General features: G+C 46.1%; 1 protein-coding gene across 1 annotated transcript in view; it reads left to right on the top strand.

The window, feature by feature from the left end:
* MCM6 (minichromosome maintenance complex component 6) overlaps nt 1–17540 on the top strand; it is a 46278-nt gene extending 28738 nt beyond the window's left edge. The window contains exons 14-17 of the mRNA XM_086957446.1: nt 1666–1804; nt 1886–2050; nt 3895–4034; nt 16959–17540. Of these exons, the coding sequence (XP_086813572.1) occupies nt 1666–1804; nt 1886–2050; nt 3895–4034; nt 16959–17078 (564 nt within the window). The 3' untranslated portion in view covers nt 17079–17540. The remainder of the gene's footprint in view (nt 1–1665; nt 1805–1885; nt 2051–3894; nt 4035–16958) is intronic.
* Nucleotides 17541–21822: the final 4282 nt, after the last annotated feature.

The following is a 21822-nucleotide window of genomic DNA, read 5'->3' as shown; positions in this document are numbered from 1 at the left end:
ATAGTTTGTCCATCTATGGATCTCTTTAGACACCCACCAGATGCATCCGCCCACCCATTTGGTCCAGCCACCCATCCATACATCTTTGCACTCTCAAACCATCTTCTCAAATAACGCAGCCATTGAACCATCTCCATTCATCCCCAAGTGGTTGGGCTGACCATCTGTCCACCTAAAATAATAACCAACATATATAAATTCCACTCCTTGTTATTGGCTTTCCTCATTGGGGCAATTTGTATGCAGGTTTTGGAGCAGTTTCTGACCTCTTGGTGAGGAGAGGCACTCCCAGTTATTGTATTGTGGAAAGCAGAAAGGGCAGTGAGACGTGGTCCTCCACAGCCACATTAGTGGGTGAGTGGAAGGGAACATGTAGTGGTGGCTGTCAACTTGTCCATCTCCTCGCTGTTATCCCTTCTATTAAACTCACTTGAATGATTTACATGTAAATGAGCCATATGTTGTTCTGGTCAGTAGCCATGTGCCGATCTAAGTGATCCGCTCATTTCAATTTCTCAGAATTTCAGTTTGCAATCCGTCAAATCTAGTCCATGCAGTATATAAATGCCCCCCTGAATGTCTGTTATTGCTCTTCCAGAGTTTCCTTTGACTGCTAAACATCACACGTGTGTAAGAGCGAGCCAGAGGGGAGGTTTGTAGCGAAGGACATTATACTGAGGAGCAGCCATACATGATACAGTAGCCTTAGCGTGAACTTGGGCTTGAGACACATCTCACTTTTGTATTGTGACACAGTAGAAGCTTCAGAATATGATGAATGGCACCACAATGAAATTGTGCCAAACCCTGGAGGTTGATATTTGAGTAAAGGTGGAGAGGGTCACTATCCATTGGCATACAGAGGTGTGGTGTGGGGGTGTGATGAGGGGTACTTAAACACGATCTTGAGCATGTGCACTGCTTTTTAGCAGAAACATTTCTGTGCAGAGTTGGTGTAGATGTATGGACAGTTTGTGTGCATATCCATGTAGAGAAGTAAACATAGGCTAACCGATTTGTGCATCCCCACTAAGGATAATGCAGAAGACACTGAGTGGACCCATATTACCACTAAGATTTTTGCATGGAACCCATTGCTTAACCCTGACCTGAATGCCACACTGCATTTTCATGTGTGCTTTTGCATGACCTATTCAATTAACCAGACATCACTGGGCTACATAATTTCTAAAGAGATCTACTGGGGATATTTACAGATCCATCAACAAGCTCAGACTGGGGGTGGGTGGGGGGACTTTATTCAGCTGTTAAATAGCATCAGACCGCCACTTGAATATAATAGATTCTTCGTCATAGTCACCCAGGTGCCTACTTCTCCGGCCTCAGCTTTCCGGTTTTGAGAATCTACCAAAATTCAAAAAGCAAACCCAAAGCTTCTGCTGCTAGCCACCTTAAAATCTATTGCAAGTTGTTTACCTTGATTCTTCTGATTGGCCAGTTGGCTACTTTGAGCATACGATCCATGAAAATGAGAATCATTCTTCTAATCGAATCCTGTGTAATTTTTAACCTAACCTCTACACTTTGTTCTGGTGGAATTGCTCAATCAAGTAGTTTCAATTGACCATTTTCCTTTAAATGATTGTAATGCCAGTGTGTTGTCCCACAGGACGGTAGTAGTTATTGTGCTGTTCTTATTCTTAGGTTCAGCCAAAGCATGTTAAAGAGGCATTCCGGTTATTGAACAAATCTGTCATAAGGGTGGAGACCCCAGATGTCAACTTGGGCCAAGATGATGATGAGCAGGAGGTACCGGAGCATGAGGCCCATGCTGGAATAAATGGTAAGTAGTTTGGCATTTATGTAATATACATTATAATTTGCCACCTTCTTATGATAGTAAACTTGGGGTTGCTTTGTGTAGGTCATGCTGGAATACCCAATGGCATTAATGGACATGTGAATGGAATTAATGGTCACGCTGAAGAGGAGCTGAAGGATGCAGCCCCCAAACCTTCCCTGAGGCTTGGGTTCTCTGAATATAGAAGGATCTCCAACCTGCTTGTTCAGCACCTACGCAAGATGGAAGGTAAACCTCACTGGCAAAGGATGCTTTCTGGTGGTTTGATTGTCTTGGTAGCTTGTGGTGGAGATATTCAAGAGTCTTGATAGAGTAGTTAGTCACTTGTTCAGTGGATTCACAATTAAGTCTTAGGTAATTGAGGAACTGAGGTTAGATTAACACAGCAACCATTCTGTACCCCACAACGAAGTATTAAATAGTAAGTGCATTCCATAACATTTGAAAACAACCATTCATGTGAGAACTTGTTTGGAAGTCCTGCGACACATGGGGTTAATGGGCCTAAACTGTGGGGGTGAGTCCTTTTACCATGGATCTGAAGAACTAATAAAAGCAAGATGAGTTGATGCTGGTTCTTTGCGTTCTGACCGTTGGTAAGACAGGCACTACTGGATTCTATCACAAACTGTAGCTTAACCTATTGCTGGAGGGCAAATTAAAGAGATTTGACATCAGTGTTTGGAGAAGGAGTTGACGGCATGTCATTACTGAGGGGAGCAAGCCTCAAGCCCCCCTTGAGGCAGTTAAGCCACCAACGTTGTGCCAGGAAGCACTTTAAGCTGCTTGGGGCTCCCACATCACAGGAGCTCGTCATCGCCATATCACTGAGTGGAGCCGGACTCCAGCCCCCAGCCTGCATTGCGGCAGTCACATCGCCAATGTTGTGCCAGAAGGTGCTTTAAGCAGCTCAGGGCTCCCGCAACTCGGGACGCTCCTGGGCCAAGGTGGGCCCGCCTGCGGCCGAGCCGGGCCCACTCAACCGTCTCAGTGGCTTTAGGTGAGTGTTCATCTGTAATAACTGAACTAGTAACATTTTGGCCAAATATCTTTGGGGTAACTTACTGGCCCACCACCTGCGCATACAACAAATGTTTTACCTAAAGTCTGTTTATCTTTTACTTTTACTTGTTAGTTGTATTCTCCTGTAAATCATGCACTCCATGAAGGTGGTGCCCTACATAAGATGTTAAATGAGCCCTTAAGTATTGCATCAAAACCAAAACATTTACATACAACAACTTCGTTGCTTTTTCAAAACCACAGTCTGGGCTATATCTAAAGCAAACATTGCATGTTAGATTGTTAAATGTATACAAACCTGTTACACTAAAGCAAAAATAATTCTACCTATCCCTCCTAGAGCTCACTCCGCTCGTAAAAGAGGAGCTTAGCTTGCCTTTTTAGGCAGCATACCTATTGCTGACATATGTAAGGCAGCTACATGGAATACACCACATACATTTTCAAAGCATTACTATGTGGATGTGCTGGCCCGTCCACTCATTGTGGGCAAAGCGGTTCTACGTTCATAATTTCAAACAAATGTATACCCTAAAGGTTAGCCACTACTTCTTGAGGACTGCTTTACAGTCTAAGGTTTGTGTGGCTGTAGATACACAAGTTGAGCACAAACTGATACACATGCACCCACCCTCCTCTCTGGGCACCTATGCTGGTTACATATCTTATACATTATCACAACTTTTACAGCATGGACACCTCACTTTATTACACTCTACTCTACATTCCATCCTCACCTGCCTTGCAGTAAAACAATTTAACAGTGGAGCCTATGACAATGTGCATTACCTTCAAGAGGCGTGGCTACCATACCTTGTAACTCGAAAGAATCTTAGGAGAAAAATAAACTTTCACACATCCAAGCCCAACACTAGATGACAGGATTATTCTAAGCATTTGAATCTATAGCACTACATGCCACAAACCTATGTTTACTGGGTAAGGAACATCTTCCTTCCTGCACTGGCATTTACCCTCACTTGTTTACTGAGACATTTGTGACTGACCCAGTCAACCAAGGTATTCATGATTTCTTTTTTCTGTTCTAGATGAGGATGATGACTCTTTGAAAAGGACTGAGCTCATTAATTGGTACTTGAAGGAAATTGAATCTGAAATTGACTCTGAGGAGGAGCTGATAAACAGAAAGCAAGTCATAGAGAAAGTGATTCACCGGCTTGTACACTATGTAAGTGTAGTTCTCCATATTACTCTGGTGGCTGCACTCTGCCACTGTCTGTTTTTGAGGTGTGTGTGTTTAACATTTATGCGTCTGTTAGTGGCATACTTCTTTTGGTGGCTCTTAGCCCATGTTTTTAAGTGATGTTTTTTATTTATTTCAAGGCGTTTTTATTAGCATTTATAGAAAAACATAACGCAGTACTTAGTAAAACAATGTGCAGAGATGTTTCAAGGTGATACTGAGAGAATTAGATCGAGACTCTATAGTCCACATGTCTTCTAAAGTGATAATAAAGCAGACGAAACATAATTATATATTACCGCCAACCCCATCATTAGTAAAAGGCAGTGTCTGGTGCAAAAGTCCTATCACTGGTGTCTTGGGGTTCCAATTGTCCAGTGGCAAAAGCTGTCTCTATGGCACGAGGCCACGTGCCAGCGTTTTAGAACTTTCTCTATTAACCTCTTCGATGCTAATGACAAGGGTAACTCGTCATGCACTTACCATTCATTTCAATGGAAATTAAAGGAAAATTATAATATTGCCTTAGCACTAAAGGGGTTAAGCATACCTTACTGCATTACTATAGCATTATTGTAACTACTAGCTACATACCATGAACAAATAAACTGAAGAAACAACTAATAGGGAGGGGTGGAGAGTAGGGAGAGGATAGTGGTGGTGGGTGGTGGGGGGGGGGGGCTTGTGCGGCAGGGGAAAGTTTTGATGTCTTACTATTTCCGAGGCAGGTCACACCACTGGGAGGCGCAGTTCTGACTGCACCAGGTACTGTCTCTAATAGCATGTGGGGCAAGATCGGAGATGGCATCAGCGAAGAGTCAGGAGGTAGAATGTCTAGATTATGTAGAGTGCATAGGGGTGGTGTGCTGTGTGGTCAGTCAGTGGGGTTCCAAAAGCCCTCTGGGTTAGTGGGGTGAACTGCATCATCAAAAAACAGTACGGCTCGTAGTTTTGGTGGCTGCAATCTACCATTTTCCAGTCGCCCCAAGTGGTCCAACAACGGTTTCCACAGCTTCGTGAATTTGGTATCCCGAAGTTGGAGGCATGCTGTGAGTAACTCCATTGCCACTGTGTGCCATAGGCGAGTGAACCACACGTTTATGGAAGGTGTTTCTGCTTTCTTCCAATAGAGGGCTATAGTCTGTTTTGCTGCACCCAATATATGAAGGCTGAGATGCTGATCTCGGCGGGTCATAGCTCGCATGTTTTCAGGCAATGGGTATCCGAGCACCTGTTTGAAATGGTTGAGCACTTCCTTCCAAATAGCAGTCAGAGGGCACAGCCACCAAATGTGTATAAAATCCCCCAATACTTGAGTGCATCGCCAACATAGGGGAGATGTGTTGGGGAACATTTTTTGAAGCAGAGTGGGAGTATAGTACCATTGAATCATTACCTTGTAGGCAGATTCTTGCTGGGGATGCTATGGAAAGTTTTTGGGATGTTGCGACAAAGACTCGGCCATTGAGACGGAGCAACGTCCGCATCAGAAAGGGACTTCCGCTGATATAGGTGAGGGTCCGAGTGCTGAAGAACTTAGTATATGCGAGATATTAGTCCCTTGGAGATGCCGAATGTTTGTGCCTGCCGTTAAAACGGCGTGAAAGGTCGCGCAGCCGCCCCGTGATAGAGGATCCTTGCAACCAGTGTCTGAGCTGGGTATACTGAAATCTGTGCTTAGTCGGAATTCTTGTTTGCATTGAGCAAATGTTTTGATGTCTTCCCGCAAGAATAAGTTCTGTATCATTCTACAATCCTTGTCTGTCCAGTTTGCAAAATAGGGTGGGCGACACGCAGGAGGAAACTGCGGGTTGCGAGCAATGTGATTATGTGGGGACGGGAAGGAAGTGAGGCCCCTGCGGACTGCCACTATGTCCCAAATCTCAAGTACCGTTTTAGTAGGAACTGCCATGTAGGCGCTGCGGTGATAACGCTTCCTGAGGTAGCCATGCGTGATCCCAAAGAGGGTGCCAGGTGACCGGCTGGTCTATGTGTAACCACACATTCTTGCTCTCCCATGCTCCCCACTCTGGTTTAAAGTGAAGATGAGACGCCCAATAATTATCAAATTAGGGCAGGCGAGCCTACCCTCGTCTTGCTGGAGCATTCAAATTTTACTAGAGAATCGCGGTTTCTTTCCTCCCCATATGAATGCGGTCAATTCACGTTGTAACCCCTGGATTTGGTGTTTTGGAATTGGCATCAGCAAAGTTTGGAATAAGAAAAGAATCTTTGGAAGAAGGGACATTTTAACTGTGAGGTGTCCTTATCAGGAAAGCGGTTAAGCTTTCCATGCTCTCTGATCAGTGATGAGTGTTTGTATTCTTGCCAGTTGGCTTTGTTACATGTGGCTAAGTCCGGTGTTTATGTTAAGTCCAAGATATCTTACAGAGCTGATCGCCCATTGGTAAGGAACGAGAGCCTGCAAGGTCGCAAGCTCATTGACCGGGATCGTGAGGTTAAGAGCCCCTGATTTTGTATGGTTGATTTTGAGCCCTGAAGCTTGCTTTTAAGTCTGGATTAGTGTATGTACTGCCGAAAGCTTATGTAACTGATTGTATAAGGTGATAAATCATCTGCAAAAAGGGCAATCTTGTGATCCATGCCCCAAGAGTAATACCACGATTCTGGACCGGTGTATCATAATGGCGAGTGGCTCCACTACAAGGGACAACAATAGCGGTGACAGGGGGCAGCCCTGTCTGGTACCCCTAAGGATGGAGATGGGTTGCGTAAGTAGTCCATTTACACGCACTCTAGAGAGGTGAAATGTAAGGAGCCATGATGCGCGCTATAATCTGCGGGCCTAAGCCTACCTTCTGCAGTACGGCACTGAGAAATACACAGTCCACCCGATCAAACGCTTGTTCGGCTTCTAGCGAGAGCAGGCAGGCTGGGACCCTCCAATGCCTTGCCTTCCCAACAAGGTGAGCTCCTCAGCACACGTTGTCCATTCCTTGGTGGTGTTCAATAAAAACCCACGTGCGCTAAGTCGTTTGGCAAGGATTTTGGTGTTATTTGAGATCTGCATTTAACAGGGCAATGGGGCGAAAGGAAGAGTAGAGCATGGTGTCTTTTCCATTTTTCGGGACAAGGCTATTTCTGCCATCGCCATGTCTGGGGAAGGCCCGACTGTATCCGTGAAGGAGTTTAGAGGCGTAACATCAAGTTGTGGCAGGAAGTCGCAATAAAACTAGACTGGGAGCCCGTCTAGGCCTGGCGTTTTGCCCAGTGGAAGTTTTTTAGGGCACTAGCTAACTCCTCTAGAGTGTTAGGTTCTTCCAAGAGCTTGGCATGGTACTCTCTAGGGGGTCCCAGGCTCAAGCGTCCAGGGTGGCCGATATTAAGTCTGTCTCGGCCGGATCACTAGCATAGAGAGAAGCATAGTAGTCTTGGAATGTTTGAAGTTTAGCAGATTCTGTGGTGGCAAAGACCCATCTTCCAGCTTTAGTTTCGCAGTGTGGGCTTTGGCTGTCCGTTTTCTCAGGCGGTGTGCTAAGACAGTACCATGCCCTCGTAGCTGGCCTCTGAAGATAGCCAAGCGCCTCTTGTGTATCACCAAAGGGCGCTCCTGGTCTAACTTATCAAGCACAATCAAACAACAAGAAGGTAAGGGTATAGGTATTCACTCTCTTACCCCTAGTCTTACTATTAATAAACAACAGGAGAGTGACACGACTAAGAAACAAAGAACCTCACAAGTAATTGTGTGAGGGACAGACAAAGAACAAGTGAAAAATGGTGAAGCCCACACACAGAATGATGGTTAGGAAGAACCTTGATGGTGAAGCCCACACATCATTCTGTGTGTGGGCTTCACCATTTTTCACTTGTTCTTTGTCTGTCCCTCACACAATTCCTTGTGAGGTTCTTTGTTTCTAACTTATCAAGCATCTTGATTTCGCGCGTGAGTTTGGTCTCATATAGACAGCCTTCTCGCGATTTAGCAATGGCGATGGACGTAAGACCGCAGCGAATCGCAGCTTTGAATGCGTCTCACAAACCAGGGAGAGGTGTTTCCGGGAGGTCGTTCGTTTCGAGGTTGCCTTTAACCAAAGAATTTGACACTAAGAGAAAGTCAATGCATGAATAGGAGCGGTGCACGTGGGAGTAGTAAGTGCAGTCCCGAATCTTGGGGTAGCGCCAGGCGTCTAAAAAGTTTAAAGAAGTGAAGGATTTTTTCGTTGCTGCTGACATAGCACCCACCCCCATGAAGCGTGCTCCCATTGTGATCTAGTTCCGCATCCCATTCCAAGTTAAAATCCCCCCCAACTATAAGGTTTGAATTTACCGGCATTATATGATCTCGTAAGATTCCACGGAGGAAGGAGTCTTGACCCTGATTTGGTGCGCATACGTTACAAAGAGTGTGCGGTGCCCTCTCCTGACCTCCACTTAAAGAAGTCTGCCCTCAGTGTCTCGGATCACCTTGGTATCGCCCTGGGAAATGCCTGCCCGGCAAAGGATAGCTACACCCGCTGTCTTAGTGGTTACTGATTGCCAGAACTGATGAGGGAAACGAGGGTGAGACATGCGTGCTACATCAGCCCTAAGGAGATGGGTCTCTTGCAAGAAAATGATGGGGTTTTGCAACAGTAGATACCTCCATATTTGGCGCAGTTTGTTGTGAGAGTTGAGTCCTTTCACGTTGAGGGAAATAATCTTTAAGCAAGGTATGGAAGTCAGTCGCCTAACGTCTGGTGTGATTGCGGTCTGAAGCCGATTATCTATGAGGCTTAGTAGCCACTGGAAGTTCTCCCAGGTGTCCCCAGCCAAGTGGATGGATAGGGAAGGGAAAGAGGGGGGTGGGGAAGGATAAGTGCATAAACAACAACTCAAGTGGTGAGGCGGCCCCCAAGGCCTATTCCAGTCTGGAGTAGCCAGGCACAATGGCACAGGCTGTCCCGGAGATGTCACTCTCTCAGGAATAGAAGTGGGGGTCGATCATTGCTCTAATTAACAAATCCTTATCACTGGGCTACAGCTTCAGGCCGCCGCTTCTGCAGTGCAGGCAAGATGTCTACTAATGTGACCTCCGGGGTAAAGGAAAGAGGGGTGCGGCAGCTGCAGGTGAATGGTCCAGAGCCTATCCCCAGGGATTATGCAAATGGTCACCATGTTGACAAGTATCGAGGCAAATCATTTGATGGCAGATGCTTGTGAGCCTGGGGGCGACTATCCTAAGGATTTTGTGTTGTATTCTGCCCTGTTTTTCTTGGGATGATTGGCTGCATTCGCTCGAAGATGGATGTCTAGCATGACATACCATGGTCCACTGCGGTTTCAACTGGACTCAGAGTTTTGGGAGCTTGTGTATAGGACTGGCCGGGGGAGTATCTGCGATTTGAAGTAACTGAGCCACTTTCCTGTAGGATCTCAGCACTCTGCGCTTGGACTCCCATTGGAACATGAGGGCAAAGGGGTGTCCCCATTGATAGCGGATGGTAAGTTCCCAGAGCTTGTCCATAATGGTTCGGAAGTCCCTCTGGTGCTGGAGTGTCGTGGGGGCTAAATCCTGGAATAGTTGAATGGACGCGCCTCTGCACAGTATCTCAGATTTCTCAGGCTGCTGCTTTGAGGATGGCTTCTTTTTCGGTAAAAAAAGTGGACTTGTCAGGATATCCGGGATGAGTCCATGCCCCCCGGATGGTCCTGACACCCTATGCGCATGGTCCTGGGTAGGCAATGAGGCGTCATCACCTCCTGTCGTGGAGCAGCTCAGCCACAACGGTCATTATGTCCGCGCCTTCTGCCCCAATTGGAACACCCTGTATGCGTATGTTCTGTCGCCCCTATCTTCCAGCTCTTCTTGCTTTATATGGAGCTAAATGTGCTACTCCAGTGTGGCCAGACGTTGCCACAAGTGCTCCTTTTCCTGAGGATTGCAATGCCTGCTCTGCCTTCACACCGGAGACTCTGCGAATTCGAGCGAGACAGAGGGTAGCCAACGCCAGCATGCAGGGCAAGGGCCAGCCACCGTCCCTTCGAGACCAGGGGTTTTCAGACGAAGAGGCCAACAACGCCGCCGAAGACGACAGCTACACGGTTGTAGAGACCGATATTAAGAAGACTCCTGGAAAGGTAGGAGACTCTACGGCCCCGAGAGACCCCCGAGTCTCGAAAGATCGAGGGGAAAGCCTTAAACGCACCGACGCCGAAAACCTCGGCGTCCGCAGCAAAACCCAGGCCCAGCGGATCCTCTGAAAAGGAGTCCCCGTGCGCCGAGAGCTGAACAGCCAACGTGGTCATACGTCCCCGAAAAGGAACGTTTGACGCCGAAGGAAAAAGACCCAAGAAAATTTCGGCGAAGACAAAGGACCCGAAGGTCAGCTTGACGCCGAAAGTCTGCTCGGCGCTGGAGCTTTCCACCGAAAAGTCCAGCAGAACAATTAGACGCAGAACATGCCGCCGAAATGGAAAAAAGGAGACGCCTCGAGGCTGAGATGGAAAACACCCTGCATCGAAAGAGAATTCGACGCCAGGATGAAGGACTTCATAATCCCGACGAAACCTAAGACACAGGTGGTCGAGATAGTGGCGGAAGAGGTGGAAGAAGTCAAACAGTCTGAACGTCAAAACGTTCGACGATCCAGAAGATGAAGAGGCCTCCTACTATGACTATGAAGGGGACGACGACCGCAGGACGCTCCTCGGCTCGGCATCCTCAAAAACTCAGGAGATAGAGTGGCAGGACGTCGATGCTGAGAGCCCAGAACAAAGCATCGACACGTATCCTTCAAGGCCCTCTCTGCCAGATGACATTGGGGTCTATAACAGTCATCAGGAATGCAGCTGCAGTTTTCAGGGTGAAACTCGACGAAGAGAAGCAGAAGGCAGGCTTCCTTCTAGAGACCTTGCTCCCCACACAGACCAGGAGCCAATACCTGCCCATGCTAGAAAGTATCATGGCACAGGGGAAAGAGGCTTTCAAAGAGCCTGCGACCTGCAAATCCGTCACTCCTAGGACGGAGAAGAAATATAAACATTCCTCCAAAGACCCACCCTACATCCAGGGCACGGTCTCTGCAGACTCCATCATCGTAGCCACAGCAAAAAAGAGGGCCAATGTACCTACTACTTCAGGACCACCTCCAGACAAAGAAAGCAAGAGGATGGACTTAGTAGGGAGGAGAATTAAACAGAATGCCGCTATGCACTGGCGCATGGCAAATTCAAATGCACTCCTGAACAGACACCAGTACAGATCCTGGATGAACTGGGCCAGCTAATAAAAAACTTGCCTCAAGAGTTCAAGGACCAAGCTGAAAGCTTAGTAGAAGAGAGGAAGAACGTGGCAAATTCTTGCATCAAAACAGCCCAGGATGGAGCTGACACCTCCAGCAGGCTCATGATGATGGGCATTACAGAAAGGAGACAAGCCTGGTTAAGAATTTCAGGCTTCAAGCCAAAAGTGCAGCACAGAATCCATAACACCACAACAGAGAAACTTTGTCCGGGGCCCCAGTAGACTAGAAGCTCAGCCAACTAAAAAAGGATAATAAGACGGCAAGGTCCATGGGAGCTTTGCAGTTCAGAGGTACTAAGAGGCACCCCATCTCGGAGACCTAATGGGAGGTGGAAATCAACCAGAAACATCACACCAGGCGTTCCAACAAGCCCACCAGGCAGACAACCAGGCACAGCAAGGGCAACCGAAACAATCCTGGCAGTACCAGCAGAGAAGCCAGTCCTTTCGCGGGAAAGGGAATGGACGTGGTCAGAACAGAAAAGGGGGCCAGCAAACCCCCTCTAAGTGACTTGCCAAAACATGTGCTCACCCAAGCAAGAGCCCCCGGGGTGAAGCACAACATCATCACACAGGGGGTCACACGAAGTAAACACCCGAGAACATGTAAGCCCAGTGGAAGGAAGACTAAAGCATTTCCTCCAGGAATGGAAGTCAATAACTTCAGACAAATGGGTTCTCAACATCATACAGTTCGGGAACTGCATAGAGCTGGAAAGGAAACCAACAGCCAGAAAACCAAGAAGACCGCTAGCGAGGACAGAGCTACAGCTGCTGCAAGCGGAAGCAAAGGAGCTCCTGCAAAAAACAGGCCATAGAACCAGTGCCCTACAGAGAAAGGAACAGGGGCGTGTACTCAACATACTTCCTTGTACCAAAGGTAGACTAAACAATGAGACCCATTCTGGACCTCAGATTCTTAAACCAATTCATAACGCAAAAGTTCAAAATGACCTCACTACAAGAGGTACTTCCTCAATTACAAGGCGGGGACCTCATGGTCACCATAGACCTCAAAGATGCCTACCTGCACATCCCAATGAACAGGGCGCACAAGCATCTGCTCAGATTCACCATAGATGACCACTACCAGTTCACAACACTGGCATTCGGGCTCAAATCAGCACCAAGGGTCTTCAAAAGTGCCTAGCAATCGTCGCGGCACACCTACGAAGGGAGGGAATACACGTGTACCCTTACCTGGACTGGCTAATAAAAGCAAGATCATACCGGACGTGCAAGGAGCACGCACAAAGAGTAACAAACCTTCTGAAGAACCTGGGATTCTCCATCCACTGGGGCAAATCCTCAATGGAGCCAGAACAAATAAAGACCTTCCTGGGAGCAAAGATCGACACCTTACAGAGCAAGGTGTTCCAGAGCGACAAGAGATCGCTAGCACTGGTGAAGGAGACACGGCTCTACCAGAAGGGGCAAGCTCTGACAGTGAAAACAGCAAGCAAAATGATGGGGAACATGAGGAACATAACGGGAAAACCTCTAACGCCGCCAACGCCAACAGTGACCATCACCACAGATGCATCCCTGAAGGGATGGGGAAGCTCACATGAAGAAACTCAGAGTGAGGGGCCTGTGGACACCAGTGGATGCGGGCAAACACAGCAATTGCCTGGAGTTGAAGACCAACTTCCTCGCTATAAAGGCTTTCCAGACAAAACTGTACAACCAGAGAGTGTTGATCCACACAGACCACACAACAGCGATGTTCTACATCAACAAGCAAGGGGGGGACACAATCAGCCCCGCTTTTAAAGCTAGCGCAGAAAATATGGGCATGGGCCATCCCTCTCAACATAGACCTGCTAGCCATACATCTACCGGGTAAGGACAACGTAGAGGCAGATTGGCTTTGCAGACAGACATCGGCATCCCACGAGTGGGAGCTCAATGCACAGGAAACAAGGAGGCTGTTCGACAGGTGGGGAACGCCGTCTGTGGACCTATTTGCAACACGCCAAAATGCAAAAGGCCTAAACTTCGCATCCAGGCTGCCAGGGGAGGGGTCCCTGGGGAATGCCCTATGGATAGACTAGTCAAGGACATTTGCTTACGCTTTTCCCCCCCGATACCATTAATGCACAGAGTACTCAGTGCAGAAAGAACAACATGACACGGATACTGGTCGCACCCCAGTGGGCCAGGCAGACCTGGTACTCGCAGATCATGGAGGTGACCGAGTGCACCCGACAGATTCGGGAGAAGGAAAGACCTACTCCATGCAAAACGGAGAGGCGCTGTACCCAGAACCAGCGAGCCTGAGCTTAGTAGCATGGCTCCTGAGGACATAGGGTGCTCTCTGGCAGTTTCAGATGCGCAAACTCTAAGGGTACTTCGGGAGGCACGAAGGCCCAGCTCTTCATACCTCACAATTCTAAAAGTACCTGCAACTACGTTATGCCCTTGGCACGCACAACTTCACGGGTACGACACTCCCCAAATTTAGCCCACTCGAAGCTCTGGTCATGATGGGAAACCTGGGGATGGGTGGGGTGTCTCGATATACCGTACCCTGATTATAGCCCGACAGCACTCGCACCACTCAGGACCTGTTGGGAGGGATGTTTGGAACCCTTGTAGGAAGAGGACTGGGGCAACACCCTCATGGCCCCCAAAACCATTACCTCATCCAGACTCTGCCTAATTCAACTATACTATTCACACACCGCCTATCTTACCTCAGAATGCCTTTACAAAGCAGGATTACGACACTCTCCGGGCTGCACGCCTTGTGGTCACGAACCGGCAGAGTTTTACCACATGACCTGGACCTGTCTGTGCCTAGCCTCCTACTGGGCTGCAGTGGAATCTGAGCTCTCACAACCTGGGCTTGCAGGTTCCCATGATAACACATGACTCCTGGGGGGTTATGGACGGGTCTCGACATGACAGGGTGTTCTGGGGATAGCCATCACAGTAGTTAAACGTGATATTGCTGCCACATGGGCACAACCCAAACCCCCAGGTATAGCCAGATGGTGCCGAGGAGAAACTCCTATTTGAAGCTCGGGGATGCCCCACTAAGTACCACAGGGTGTGGGGTAAATGTATGAATCAATACTGATTATAACTAAGGCTCCCTGTGTTCCGTTTGTACTGATTTTTACAGATCAATACAGACAAACCATTTATTTTCTTGTCGGTATTTTTAAATGACGATGATAACAGAAATTGGGTGCTTTTTGAGTGATTCTAAATACACTTTGGCATGACTGCCTGGCCAATAACTGTGTGGATTGATGGGTAAGCGGGGGTTAAAAGTATTTTTATTAGAGGCGTATACAGCAGTAGATATGCAAAAGGCTGATCCTGAAATGTGCATATTTTCATATAAGTGTAATGATTTTTCTTATGCGGGGGTTCATATCACTGAAACCTGGCATGCATTCAAGGATGACTGCATATTTATTGGTTAAATAAATGTGGAAATATACTAGTTTCAGCTTTATTTTTTTTCACAAAACCCATAATAAATATGGATAAATACAGACAAATGTCCAAAAAATAAATACCATAAAACCAGGATCCCTAATTGTAACTGATCCCGCCTATCTATATGACTGTAATAATTAGAAACATGTAAACTTCCCCGTCCACAGCCCTGACATATAAATCTTACAAAGGTAATCTGTGACGTTATGAATACTAAGACCAAATGTGTCCTGCTGGTATCTGTACATTCAAAAATCAATTGTTTATGAAGAGCAAATTGGTTTACTGTATTTTTCAAGTGGTTAGCTCTGCTGCCTCCTAGTGGGTGTGATGCTCCGCCATAACTGAGGAGCTGCCCCTGCTTTCAAAGTGCACAATCCCTCAGCCCTGGCTCCTGACGTCAGTAGTGACGCCTTTTGTGTGAGGCAGGACACCACCTATACAAATGTAAAGTGTAAATACCCTCCCCCAGCCCAGGAAGACTTTCAGTATGCAGATGTAACCCTGGCACACCCAGCCCTTCCAGTGTTTTGGCTATCTAGAAAGTATGCACCAAGTGTAGCAGTCACCAAGGCCTAGATGTGGATTGGAGTCTGGCTGGAAAACAAAGTCATAAGCATAGAGAAATGCCAACTTTCTAAAAGTGCAAAAACAGTTGATGGACGGAATGCTGGACAATGCGAACATTTTAACCCATTCACAAGGATATGGGTTTAAACCATCATTCTTTTGCTCACCACACAACCCCAGTTTGGACCCAGCATATGCAAATCAATCTTGAGCCTGTTCCTTATGGGAACAGTGAGCCTAACTGCCAAGCAAGGTCCTCCCTGAACCGGAAACCAGCATCCTGGGACCCGTTATAGGGAATCACCCTTCATCAGCCAGGCTAGCTTGAATCCAGTGGTGTAGTGAGCACGGGACCTGCGTCTAGGTATACACTTCCCACTTAGGGCATTGTCCAGTATTCTGTCCGTCAATTGTTACTTTTGCATATGTTGCCCTGAGTGGGAAGGGTTCGCCCAGACTGCCAAAACATGGTTTTGTTTTAGAAAATAAAAAATGGTGTAATGCTCCTTGCGCCAATGAAGTACTCTCCCATGACATGGGGCTCATTACCATTTTTTGGTCCCTCTGTTTCAGGCAATCAAATAAATGGCTGTCAGCCCACCCTAATTTGGTGGGCCAACATATAGCCTTTTCTCAGATGGACCTTACTCAGTCGGTCTGTCGGAGGTTTGACTAGGGTGGTGACAGTAGTCACCACCGTGTCAAAGCCTATGGTCTGTCCTCCTCTAAATCGGGCAGGCAATTGTCGGCGGTATGTATACTGTCACCTTTGCAATTGAGTATACATACCGCCAACATAAGTTAGGCCGTCAGTCTCCACTTGTCTCACGTGGTAGTGTGGTCTCTTCTAAAATATGCTACCACGCCGCATCGGAGTAGTGCGAAAAATTAGATTACAATAGAAACTAATTAACCTGTTTATAGTAGTGCAATCTAACTTAGGTTTATTTGATGCCCTTGCATTTATAAGGCTTTATAGACGCAACTAAATGGCGATAGTTTTACAAAGATGTATTTTTTGCCTTTGGCTCCTTTTGATGTAACAATTGACAGTTCAGGTAATACGTAAATTGGCACATTGCAAAAGGCCATCATAACACACACCTTCTGTCTACTTTGAACAAAGATCTATGAATGGGAAGTAGACTGTTGGTGATAGTTCTCAAATGTTTAAGCTGGCATTTAGTGCGCGTCTACTTCTTTGAGAAGTGTTAGGGTTTTGTGTGACCCAAGCTTTCATAAACCACGTGTCCATGTTTGCTATGTCCAAGTCAAAATGTCACACCCGACTTGCCTGTCGATATTTTTCTTATCAACCTTTCTCTCGCCAAACATTGTTTCCAAGTCCCATTTGAGGAGGTAGACTGGTTGTAATAAACTAAATGAGAATTTCTCCAGTGCCAAGGAGCAAATACAACTTTATAAAATAAGGTCCTATAATTTTGTCCCATGGAAACCTGAGCACTAAATATTGTTTCAATTGAAGACCACAAGAAGTAGCCCACAATGTATCTTTCTCTAGAAAGGTGGTACGAATTTTCTTAATTTAGAAGGAAACTGGCAGTGTCTTTCAGGCCTTTTTTGATGAGGAATGTTTAATCTTCGCTTGAAATATTTTAAATGAGTTATTTTCTTTGTTCCAGGATCACATTCTGATTGAGCTCACTCAAAGTGGATTGAAAGGTGATACGGAGGAGGTGGTGGAAATAACAGAAAGCGACCCCTACTTGGTAGTTAATCCAAACTACGTGCTGGACGATTAATTGTTTCATATTGAAATATTGCACAATTTGACAGTCATGTGGGAGGTCACCATCTCGAATTGGACTCTGGTGAAAGTTCCGTCTGTACATATGCCGAACGTTCGTTTTACTTGGATTTTAAGTGCGTTTTTAAGTCCTTCGCCATGGGTTAAAGCTTTACATTTTAATGTCTTTCATGATCTACAGAAAGGATTATGGAGTTTTACATATCCACAATTTAATTTGCTCCTCAATTGCTGCCCATGTGGTTTGAGTATAAGCTTTGGGATGGCTTCCTTGAAGCTTCATTGTTACTTTTCTGCTGTTAAGGTTTTATTAAAAAAAGCAATGTTTTTCTAACATTCTGTTTTATACCCTTGCGATTTTTGAGTTCTTTGTAGCTTAAATCTTTTCAGCATGAAAAATGTTAACTATTGGATCATACTGTATCTGTTTAAAAAAAATAAAAGCTTAGCCACACAATCCAGATGTAGTCAAAGACTGGTTTATAAATATTGCTTTGAGGTTAAGTAGATCTTCAGTTTGAATTTGTGCCTTTTACTCTAACCCGGCTGGTATAATTCCATCACCCCTTAGGCTGCCTGTCCTTATACTTTAAAATTTCCTTTCAGTATCTCAATCCTCTCAATCACGTCTGTTCTGGCATGTCTTAGTATTTCTATGTGCCTTTGCATCTCTATTGATCCTTTCTCTGCTTGTGGCTCTCTGGAGGAAGGAAATACTAGGAAGTTTTCTGACCTATAGCTTTGGCCTCCTTCACCATAAAGCTTGCGTTCTTAGACTTGCCATTACTTGGGAGATGACCACAAACTGTCTGATTCTACTAGTGTAGCCAAGACCGATTTAAGCAAAACACGCTTTAGATTAGATTGCAGGATGCAAAGTGTGGATGGGGCATGGAGGTAGCGAGGAAATAGAAATTGAACTCGTGTTGTGTTCAGTCTCCATTGCTCGGATACAGTTGACTTTCTGGGAACTGAATCTGAAATTTGCAGATCATTGCAGTGGATTCATTAAGCCATTTAGCCCTCATTGGGGTTTGAATAAAACATGCAGGTTACACCGCTCTACATAGTACATAAGCCCTCTGAGGTAATTGGTCACATTTCAACCATTTGACCCTGTGCTCATCAACATCAATCCATTATTTATTTTCAATATGGTCATCAGCTTTACAGAGTGTATTGAGGGCAAACCAAGCTCTGAAACCACCAGGCGGATTACGTCAAGTGCATGTGCTCGTGCACGCGCTTACCATTTGCTCCCCGAGCCGCCTGCCTCTGAGCTTCACTTCAAAGGGATCTGCTTCCCCGCCCCCCTGCTTCTCACTTTTCACGGCCGCCAGGCCGTGTCTTGCATTTCTCCTCCCTCCCCACAGCAATGCCAAGAGCTTGTTTGTTCTTGTTCTCATTGCCTCGTTTCCACTTTGCTTCCTGTTCTTTGCCTCTGTAACCCTGCCCCTTTCACCCTTCCATATAGGATAATTTTTCGACACATTGTCACCTATCGCATTGTCACCTATCTCCCATTATCGCCTCCCACTTTCTCATTACTATTTTTCCATCTCTTCAGGTTTCTCCATCTTTCTTACTAACCTCCTCCCTTCCCAGTCTTCCTACTGTTTTTAGCACTTCCCAGTCACTTGCTTCTCTCTATTCCCCCTCTTCTCCCACCCGACCTATCTTCACCTTCCATGTTCTCTTGCCGTTATCCCTGTTTCCTCACTACCCTTAAAAGACGAGAACAGGATAAAAGTATAGTAGTTTACTGTTGAGTAAATGAACACTGCATGTCTCCCAGCTGTTTCACGTGCACCCCCCACACAGGGCAGTGCTTCGACACGCACCCTCAGAGCTTTGTAATACTCAATTGCAGCCTCGGACACTGTACACCTCCAAAGGCGCACACCTAATCCTATGTGTACCTCTGCTCCTTCAAAGAGGGGCCCATCCCCGGCCACACGCTTTCTCAGCGTACTGAAACTTCCCTGGACGACTAGCTCCTCTTGGTGCTATGTTATGCTACGTTACCAGGCGCATTGCTGTGAGGTGAACAAGGGAGGGCGCCTAATTTCCTAATAGCTGTGATCGGTAGCAATCTGAGTGTCGGGCATGTGAGGGGCACTGACCACCAAAAAATACAATAATTCTGTTTTAAATGCACGCCTGCAGCTGTACTACAACGTGTCCACATCGGTATTCATAGGCGCACTGTTCATCGGTATTCATAGGCGCACTGTTGACACGTTCTGTAGTGTGCACACCATGCACACACTGGACACGTTCTGTAGTGTGCACACCATGCACACACTTGTTGTTCATGCCGTTAGCTTCACACGTTCATGCCATCTGTCAATGCCTTTACAAAACCCAGCCCCGGAAGTGAAAGGTGATATCTAGATTCTCTCACTACAGTTTTCTTTTTTTCACTTTTTAACCTCAGCAATACTGTTGGCTTCTGAATCTAGTTTCTTAGGGGGGTGTCTCCAATGTAGGTGCGGGGAGCACTATTCCTGTGGAATCAGTTGATTGCGCTTCACAAATGGTACCAGCTCGCCCGACTTATGTTTTGTGTTTGAAGCCTACAGGATGCACAGCAGCCTGGTTTGCAAAGATATCTTGCAAAGATATCTTGGGGGTATTTTAAAAGCTTCCCCGGAAATAGTCAGTTATTTACCATTGGCTTTGTGGTTTGGAACACATTTGCTTGCTATCTATTTGCTGGCTTTAAAAAAATATATATTTATGGAGTGTCCAGTGTCTTTGTTCCTCCCATGGTTTTTGTATTCTTCCACGAGCGCTTTCTGTAAACAGGCCTTTAAATTATCCGCTTATCTTGTTTTGTGTTTGTGGGTGGGAGACATTCTTCAAGCTGTTGCCCTTTATCAGTGCAGAGCACTGCGCTGACAGCAGATCTAAAATATTTTTTCGTGTACGTTAATTGTCTGCAGTTAACGAACACAGGGCCAGGAAGGATTTAGAAAGGAGTGGGTGCGATGCGAGGAGGCGTCAGTGTTGGATTTTGTGACAATATCATACGTGTTTGGGGAGGAGACGGAAGTTCTGATGTGTAATTGCATGTAATGCAATGTGATAGCGATGGCAGACTGTACACTTACCTCAAATGCTCAAATAATGCGTGAGGATAAGAGATGTGCACACATAGAACAAGCATTCTTAAAAAGTATATGCACATATCAGTAACACAACTTGCACATGAAGGGAGTAATAGTTAAAAAGCTCAAGCAAGCATAACCCAAAATATACACAAATCAAAATCACATAAAAAGCCAATGTACAAGTGGACAAGCCATACAAGAAAATACGATCACGTGGACCTACATATGAAGTTCTGCAAAGATAAAGTACACACCAGGGCCAACTCACGTAAAGCACACAAGTACCGTAGCAGGGGTTAAGTGCAGTCATGCTTGTTTATCCCTTGTTGGCTTTAGCATTTTACTATGACTTCATTGTCTAAAGGATTTACTTTGATCTGCGATCCCTGTGTGCTTAATGCAACAGTCCACTGTGAATTAGTAAGTCATGTGGCCGCTATGTTGAGGATTTTGTCTGCTTTCTTTTTGTGGTGTTCTATACATTCACTTCACGCTATTTTTTAGGGGTTCTGAGGGCAGCGTGACCTGTTGCACTGTAGCTTTTGCCATTCGCTTCATTGCCATTCCATCTATTTTCTTGGCTTTCCCACTTTCTGGCTGCCTGGCGCAGTGACCCTTGCAGCCATGCACCACCTTTGAAGTTTGTGCTGCGCCTTGAGTATCACAGGAAAGAGTCGAGCAGAGAACTTGCCGACAGCAGTCACTCCCATCCCAACTTCCTGCGCTTTTGAAATGTGTTCTTGTCAAACAGCTCCGTGCTAATCAAAGCATCGCTTTGATATTCTTATCACAATCACCTTCTGAACCAGCGTCCTGTCTTGGCAGAAAGCTGCCTTAATTGACACTCGGATGCAAAGGAGCTGGTTTGCTGTTATCTGCGTGCAGCTCCTGAGAAACATGTTAATTGTGACAGAATAGACCACTTCTGGCAAACCGTATTCCAATCTATTCTGTCGAATCAATATCTTTGTCACTGAATGAATGTTATGACATCCCTGCTCTTTAAGCTCCCCGGTGCTGCATTCCTTGATGTTCTCACCATATTGTGTTCATCATTAGTTTAGCTGCTTTGTCGAATTCAGTCGTGCATCACTGTGATTTCTGAATCGGGCATTTTACATTTCTTTCCCTTAAAGTCCATAAACTCTCAATGCGTTAAGTGGCTTTTACCAGGAGACATATTTTACCTCTGGGTGTTTTGATCGCTTTACCTATACTATCGAGGTTAATGCACAGAATGTATGAGAAGCACATCCGATAAAGGGTGACCCACTAAAGGGTTTGTGGTTTCCTCTGGTTTTATTGGAATACTAACAGGGCTCGTATGAGGTCTACATTAATAGAACAGGATACCTATGGAGCCCAGAGGCCTTACCATTGAGGCGCACGTTAGTGCAGTACAACGTACTGTTACTATGCAATTGCACGTTTTACTTGGACTTTTTTTCAGACTTAGGGGCATATTATCAAGCGGGGAGTTTTGCAGCGTGAATCTTTCTGGATTCACTATGCTGTGCATATTCCGCGGTCTTGTGGTTGGGTCCGGATTCGTAGTCTTTTCTTTGTTTTTTTTTTTTTTTTTTTTGTTTTTGTAGCCCTTGTGGGCGTCGGCGTCACACCTCCTCG

The sequence above is a fragment of the Lissotriton vulgaris genome, chromosome 2_1 (assembly GCF_964263255.1).
Source record: "Lissotriton vulgaris chromosome 2_1, aLisVul1.2, whole genome shotgun sequence".
NCBI lineage: Eukaryota > Metazoa > Chordata > Amphibia > Caudata > Salamandridae > Lissotriton > Lissotriton vulgaris.
The sequence above is the reverse complement of the archived record's forward strand: the minus strand, read 5'-3'. Positions and strand labels throughout refer to the sequence as shown.